Here is a 7500-nt window from a genome sequence, read left to right on the forward strand (position 1 = left end):
TTCAGTCAACGTTGGAAGTATTTATGATTTATTTTGGGTGCACACCTGCCACTTTGCATTGCAAGTAGCAGGTTGGGTGGGACCCCTTACCCACCATCACCATGTCCGCTGTGGCTTGCACCACACTTTACAGGCTCACGTTAGTGCTTGTCACTTCAAGCTGCATGTCGCACTGTGTGTTGCGGCCACCCTCATTTGTCGCACTGCTGGGTGTGTTGCTACCACCACCTTCATTGCTAAGGGTGTGTCGCTGCCATCCTCAGTTGCATCACAGGGATGTTGCTGCCATCCCCATACAGTCACTCACAGGGTGTGTTGCTGCCACCCTTCTTCCCTGCACAAGAGTGCACCCAATAACTGTAGTCCTTTTTACTGCCAAAGACTGTGTAGTCCTATTGTGTCAACATGAAACAATGCATTATATAAAGCTATAAATAGAATGCAAACTGCGGTGACAAACATGAGGGTAAATAAGTGCATAACTGAAATAAACTTTTAATGACTTAATGTTTCATGTCTCAACATATATCTTCAGAAGTAATCATTTGCAAAATTATTTTTAAATACATAAGAGTAATTTGCATAGCTTGGGAAGTATGGTAACAAAAGAAGGTAACAATACTTTACAAAGATATACAAGAAAAAAACAAAGGAGAAAATATATACATGTACACTGTAAATGCATATGCCTAATACATATGTAAAACGTATTAATAAATGGTGCTTCCTGGACAGATTGTGCCATCCAATATTATTCAAATAGGTAGTTCATACAGTCACTTGTAAACAATCCTACATACTAAACATACATACATACTGTAATAAACTTTAAAAAGGCAATTAACAAAAAAGATTGGCTATCTTTCTATGACTTTTAAACTTCCTTAAAAGTTTTGAAATAGACTTGAAACTGGATCAACATGCTAACTTGTGTTTTCCCCATTTTTTCTATGTTCCAAATTTGTGCAGTCACATTGTCAGAGGAAGCCAAAGAGCAAATGTTTATGATGCTGCTGTAACTAACTTATAATGATAATAAAAATAATTCTTAGTTTCATTTTATTATTTTCCTAAGAAAAGAAAGGCTTTCCATTTACATGTACATTCACTTGGAACTGGGACAAAAGGGTGAAAGAATTGTCTTTAGTTAATGAGGTGGTCACTGCTTAGGATACATTCAAATTTCAAACAATTTTATGACCTTGGTCTCTTTCAACCTTAGACTCCTCACAGAGGTATTAATTGCACATACGGTCTTTTAATTTGTATAGTTTCTATGAAAGATCACCAGACTGTTAATCACCATAATTTACCACAATTCCTTTCATCAGATCCATCACCACAGTCATCATCAAAGTCACATACAAAGGAGTTCCAGACACAGCGTCCATTGGTGCAACTGAGGCGGTCATGACGACAAGCACGAAAAGCTGTGTTTACATAATAAAAGGTAGGCCACTGTTAGCCATCTCATTGTTCAATAGTGCATTCAAAATAAATAACTAATGACGAAACTCAATTTTTTTAAAAATTAAGTCCAAATTAATATGTTCCCTTCAAAAAACATCAAGACTCAGAATTGCTGGGTTAAATAAGCACTAGATTTTTCAATCAAGAAAACAACTTTAAGCTCCATGCCAACATAAATTGGCCTAAAAGGGCAAACTTGGCTTATAAGATTTTCCTTTTAGTTTCAACAGAAATCCTTACTTTTATACTTGAATGAGTTTCTAAGCAATTAATATCCATAGATAATAAAACAAGGAACAACCTACAATGACCTTAAATGGTCTACAATGAGGTACATTATAAGCTAAAATGAGCTAAAGATAATATACAGCTCTGAGGAGGGCACTGCATCATGTCTGCAGTATGAAAGTTAAAAACATTCAACTCTGCGCTTTGAACCAATCAAAACATTGTTGTTGAGCACGTTAAAACTTTTCATTGTGCACTCTGAACCAATCAAAACCCCATTGCTGAGCAAGTTAAAAATTTTATTTTCACTCTCATCTAATGAAAAGATATTTATAATCTCTTCATTTTTTCCCTCCTCTAATTAAGACTTTATTGTTGTAAAGCAAAGCCTTGATATTTCTACATTTTCAATTTACAGGGCTCAAAATTGCGACTCACTGGTCACCAATGCGACCATAAATTGAGTGCTGGTGACTAGATTTTAAGAAATGGTCGCCAGCTGGCAAATCCCGTTTTGTGTCATGACCCAGGATATACAGCAGACAACTTCTGTATTAGAATCTTTATATGATGAAATCATTCGGAAACGGAAGCTAGAACACCACTCACTTTTCCTTTCCCACTAAAACAATGTCTAAATGCTACAAGAAAATCAGTTTCATACACTGTTAATTAATAGCAAAAAATGTTCTTACGATACTTTGGGTTGTGGAAGCACTTAAACACCATGTGTTCTTGCCAGTTATCAGCCTTCTCAAAATATTTTTGGGGAGCAGGTCATAAGGAAAGTGGAGATGGTTTGGTGCTAAAGGCACCCAAGCGAGTGCCCAAAGGATGCAGGCTTCTAATTTTAAGTACATTAACATCATAAATTGCGTGACTGGAAGTCCTACTGACTAAATGGCCGAGTGGAAATTTGGTTCAGCTGACCGCCGTGCAGAGCAAGGAACCGCACTCGGCCCATGGCCGCGAGGTTAATGAACTACATTTTGAAGAGGTGAAAAGCAAGGATAAAGGACCCATGTTTGCTTTGCTATGGAAAAGACGGACTTAAAACGTTCTGTGCTTCACTCCATTTCCAATAACCATAAGAACACCATCACCAAACTAAAGACAAAGCCAAAAAAGAACAGTGGCTTTAGAGGTCTTTCTCATGCTGTTTTTTTGCTATGTAATAATTATGACTGTCCTTGCATGCAAAGTAACATTTAAAATCACGTTCTTATGTAAGTCATACATCAAATAAGTTGGCAACCAAAATTTATGATCTGGCGACCAAATTTTTCCCATTAGTCACCTGCTGACCCTTGAAGTTAGCTTTTAAAACAACGGAAAACCATCCAAGGGTCTTTTTGCAGTTTATTTCTGCCTTTAAGGCCACGTGTGGAATTTGATGTCATCATTTGGGCTGTCATGTGTGGCATTATGTAATGTGTCACGTTATGTAACAATCATGTGATACACGAGTCTGACCTTGTACGAGGGATGCTTTTTCTTACTGTACTCTTACAGTCGGCCTATATGTTGCAAGACTGTAGGTGTTTGTAGTCGGTTGAATTATTTACTCGTTCCACTACAATAAAGGACAATACGCTATTTAAAGCGGACAACATTTTGGCGACCCCGCCATGACGGACGGTTGTTTTGTTTGAAATCCATTCTCGAGAACATGTGTTGAAATGTTGATCGAAGGAATGGCGGTAAATTGTTGTGGTCTACACATCCTCTAATAAAAGCAACAGGACACAAGTGGAGCCAAGTGAGACCTTACTGGAAGAAAGATGACTGATTCAGAACTCTAAGAATTGCAACTCCAAGTTGAGGGAGGAATTTGTAAGCTCCCAATCTCGGAAATGGAGCAGTTAGCGGAGCACGTTGGTCTGGAATCGAAGGAATACAAAGGAAAGAGTAAGCTTGCCATGTCGAAAGTTGTCCGTGCTAAAGAACATGAGCTTGGAAAAACAGAAAACAAGGTTGAATATCTTACGGAACTTCAGAATTTTATTGCTGGGACGCCGCCGCCGCCGCCACTCGAAGAAATCGATCCAAACAAAGAAGCCGAACAAGAATCCCTGAAAATGAAATTGGAGTACAAAGTGCTGTGTAAATAGTTCCAGGAGATGATGGAGTCGTACAAGGAGAAAATGGAGCAGGCTTCGGTAAAGCTCGAAGACACAAAACCATCTACACCAGCCACGACTGCTTCAAAACCAAAAGAAGGTAACGTAGTGTCACTTGTACATGTTTAAACTGCTCTTAGGAGAGATTTTAAGATTATGGGTGTTATTGGAGGAGAAGAACAAAAGGACCGATTGTACTTCGTCATTTAATTCGGCAAACAGATGCAGGGATGGATAAAGGATACAAAGAATGTGAAATAATTGATGCAGTTATTCGTGCTATCAGCCCCAGTTAAAAGTTAAGATCGTATTTAGAAACCATGAAAGAGCTTACTTTGGCAAAACTAAGACAGATGTTACGAGCTCATTACAAGCAGAAGTCAGGCACTGAACTTTTATCAAGAACTTACAACAATGTGCCAATCAGCGAAGGAAACTCCCCAAGACGTCTTAATTAGAGCCCTTGATCTAAGACAACAGGTCCTCTTTGTATCACAAGCTGAGGGTGGTACTGTTAAATACGAGCCATCGCTGGTTCACCCCTTGTTTTTGCATGCTATTGAAACCGGTCTTCAGGATGATGAATGTTAAAGCATTGATTGGTCTCATCAGGACAATCATCTCAAGTGAACTGTGTAGAGTAAAAGTAACAAAGAAGGATGTGGTAGTTCCAAAGAATGAGATAATGGTAGTTTCTTTTTCTGTATGTACTGCCCCAGCTGAATCAAGACTTCCAGTATTGTTTGAAGCAGACGTTGAATCACCTTGGCCAACAGGGCTTGAGGTCCCTGAAACATTAGTAACTCTCAGGGGTGGCACCTCCTCGCGTATCAGAATTCAAGTCAAGAATACCACAGACCACAACATTACATTACAGAAAAGGACAATGCTATGTATGCTTGAACTAGTCAAATCTGTGACACCAATGGAAGTAAGAAAGAAAGAGAATGAAGAAACGTCAGCAGACTGCAGTCGTCCTGCCAACAACTCATCAGAGGAGGGAGAAGAAGTCAGATTGCAATCAGATACACCTGCCATGAAGAGATGTCAAAGTGAGGCTAGCCATCCAACTCCAGATGTTGACTTGGAAGACCTGACAGAAGACCAGAAAATTGTAGTAGCGACCATGCATATATCTGGATGGTGTTATACACCTTTCCAGTCGCCCTGGATGTTAACTACACATCAGTATTATCCACCACCCTGTTATGGGCCTTTGGTGTATTCCCCCTATATGAAGATGATGTACGCTTGATGCACCAAGAGTTATTTACTTTATTGGACTCTTATGAACGTTGTTGTTGAACGGATTATAATTGTATCAACAGTGGAATTTTCAGTCTTTTGTGCTGCCGTGTCTTCTAAACAGGCAAAATAGTAATCTAGTTATCAAAGAACTATGACTATGCTATTTCAGTTGAACAGCTCTTAAAAAATTCCAGTCGTTTGGACGAAACCTGACCTTAAAAACGAAAAGCGCAAAACTGTGCTAAGAACAACCGAGACACCACAACGAGTAACAAATGAAACGGGCATCTTGGCATCACGGCTACGAACAACGAGATTTAGAAAATTTAATTCCCTTTCAACGTCAATATGTGGATGCCCAGATAATTACATGAGTTTAGAAGCTCATAAAGGTCAGCAGTGAACTGCTAACATTACAACTTGAGTGAAAATAATTATTTTGTTGAACAAGGTAGTCAAAAGTGATCAAAATCTGCAAACAAAACAGCCGCAAACCAGGAAAGGTTAGAGCACTGAAATTCCAAAGGAATGTTTTTTAAACTTACGGCTTAACGGTTGACATGTGACAGGTAACGCAACAATCAGTTCAACTCGTACTGTTATACGATCAAGATGTGCTCAGAAATGAAGAAATAATTGCCAATGTAAAAAGGTTTTTACGAGATGGATGCCGGTGCTCTCATGATGTTGAAGGTGGTCCGTGTTGCCAGCAGTTTTCAGAGGAAGTTGTGTTGTCGATTATAAACAATTCTGTGGAACTGACACGTGCAGAACTTGACCTTGTGTTTTTTGCTAATATCCTAGCTGTTATGAAAATTAAAGCCTTTGGCGAAAAAGGAAAGAAAGGTCCCAATGCAGTTTTCTATACCAAAACCTTCTGATCTGCAAGGATATGTTTTTTACATCTCTATGGTTTAAGGTAATCGTGGTTCCGCAGATTAAAAGAGCACTACGAACAAAAGGACTTGAACAACTGTGGAGGGGGACAGGGGGTCGGGAGCCCGGGAGAATAGGGGCGGGAGGGGTACGGGAATTGAAGCAAAACTCGCGTATTAAAGTGAGTTCGCGAAAAACCGGTAACTCACTGTAGAGGCGTTGTTTAAAACTTGCTGCTTTCAGGCGCAGGCTAGTAATCTAACAGATGACTTCTCGTTTAACTTATACTGTGAAAATAGATTGGTCATATGGGCTAAGGTTGCGTTCATTTACACTTTCGACAAGTTCCCGTACAACCAGCAAAATTACACGTAACCAAAAATCGTCAAACTCAGTACACACATTCCGTTGATGCTATTATAATTTAGTGTTTGCAATATTAATCCCATGTGATTTCTTTAAGCCACGATGACTGTGTTAACTAACCCTTGGAGGGTGCCAACCATTTATGAAAAAGCACAATATTTAAATCTGTATCGCGATGAATGAACTGCGTCAGAGAACGCCCCCACGTGAAAAATATTTGCTATTCCTCCGACCCAATTTATAACGAAGTCAGTGATTTGTTCTCGTTCTCGTAGTCTCGTTCTCATATCTAGGAAATTCGATTCGACTTTTAGAGCTTTCAGGAGAAATTGTACAAACTCAGTACACACATTCCGTTGATGCTATTATAATTTAGTGTTTGCAATATTAATCCCATGTGATTTCTTTAAGCCACGATGACTGTGTTAACTAACCCTTGGAGGGTGCCAACCATTTATGAAAAAGCACAATATTTAAATCTGTATCGCGATGAATGAACTGCGTCAGAGAACGCCCCCACGTGAAAAATATTTGCTATTCCTCCGACCCAATTTATAACGAAGTCAGTGATTTGTTCTCGTTCTCGTAGTCTCGTTCTCATATCTAGGAAATTCGATTCGACTTTTAGAGCTTTCAGGAGAAATTGTCTGGTAAGATGACTAAACATTTCTAAGGAAAAAAAAACCGCAAAGACGAAAAATTACAAATGATGTTCGTCATAACCTGCCACGCATGAATGAAATAAGCCTGCGAAATAATAATTTGTAAAAAAAAATATATATTCCAAAAAACGTGAAGAGAAATTTCTAAAACGTTGCCTTACACGAAAATGAAGATTTCAATCAGTATCAAATATTTTTCCGCACTTTGGGAAGAAATCAACAAATTCGCCGCATCTTACACTGGTCAACAGGCGACGTTGCCTTCACGTAAATTACTATGAAGAGGGATGAGATAGCTCTTTGGATTTATATATCACTCAGTCTTTACTACAAGGTCAGTGACGATACAACAACTTCAAATGGTAGGACTAAAGGTCTGAATACACGTGGTTTGACCGCCTTCGACTTAACATTGCCAGAGGAAGTGCTAGTAGCCACAATAACAGTAACAGTGAGCGCAACACACAACAACACCACGGCCATTGGCAGAATATTCATTTTTCGTCCCATACGAGACGCAGACGACCTAA

General features: G+C 39.1%; 2 protein-coding genes and 2 long non-coding RNA genes across 5 annotated transcripts in view; 3 read left to right on the forward strand and 1 right to left on the reverse strand.

The window, feature by feature from the left end:
* Window positions 1-3291, reverse strand: part of LOC138042626 (uncharacterized) — a 3821-nt gene extending 530 nt beyond the window's left edge. The window contains exons 1-3 of one of the 2 annotated variants that reach the window (XR_011131048.1): window positions 3172-3291; window positions 1314-1430; window positions 1-392 (exon numbers count right to left, since the gene is read on the reverse strand). The exon at window positions 1-392 is cut by the window's left edge and continues 530 nt beyond it. This is a non-coding gene — a long non-coding RNA (uncharacterized lncRNA). Of the gene's footprint in view, window positions 393-1313; window positions 1431-2995; window positions 3013-3171 lie in introns of those variants that run through there. The other variant, XR_011131047.1, reaches the window with a different exon arrangement.
* Window positions 1-7500, forward strand: part of LOC138042624 (very low-density lipoprotein receptor-like) — a 99578-nt gene that overhangs the window by 1953 nt on the left and 90125 nt on the right. The gene's annotated exons all lie outside the window — the stretch shown is intronic.
* LOC138042628 (uncharacterized) overlaps window positions 1315-7500 on the forward strand; it is a 14682-nt gene continuing 8496 nt past the window's right edge. Inside the window, exon 1 of the long non-coding RNA XR_011131050.1 lies at window positions 1315-1450. This is a non-coding gene — a long non-coding RNA (uncharacterized lncRNA). The remainder of the gene's footprint in view (window positions 1451-7500) is intronic.
* Window positions 3157-5911, forward strand: LOC138042623 (uncharacterized). Its single transcript, XM_068888578.1, has 2 exons — window positions 3157-3918; window positions 4538-5911. The coding sequence occupies exons 1-2, from the start codon at window positions 3819-3821 to the stop codon at window positions 5071-5073; spliced, it is 636 nt and encodes a 211-aa protein (XP_068744679.1). The 5' UTR covers window positions 3157-3818; the 3' UTR covers window positions 5074-5911.

This window comes from Montipora capricornis, chromosome 3 (assembly GCF_036669925.1).
Source record: "Montipora capricornis isolate CH-2021 chromosome 3, ASM3666992v2, whole genome shotgun sequence".
Lineage (NCBI taxonomy): Eukaryota > Metazoa > Cnidaria > Anthozoa > Scleractinia > Acroporidae > Montipora > Montipora capricornis.

Coding starts and splice junctions, on each gene's coding strand:
- LOC138042623 (XM_068888578.1), top strand. CDS start 3,819: ATGATGGAGTCGTACAAGGAGAAAATGGAGCAGGCTTCGGTAAAGCTC. Junction 3,919..4,537: donor TGCTTCAAAACCAAAAGAAG/GTAACGTAGTGT, acceptor GTACTGCCCCAG/CTGAATCAAGACTTCCAGTA.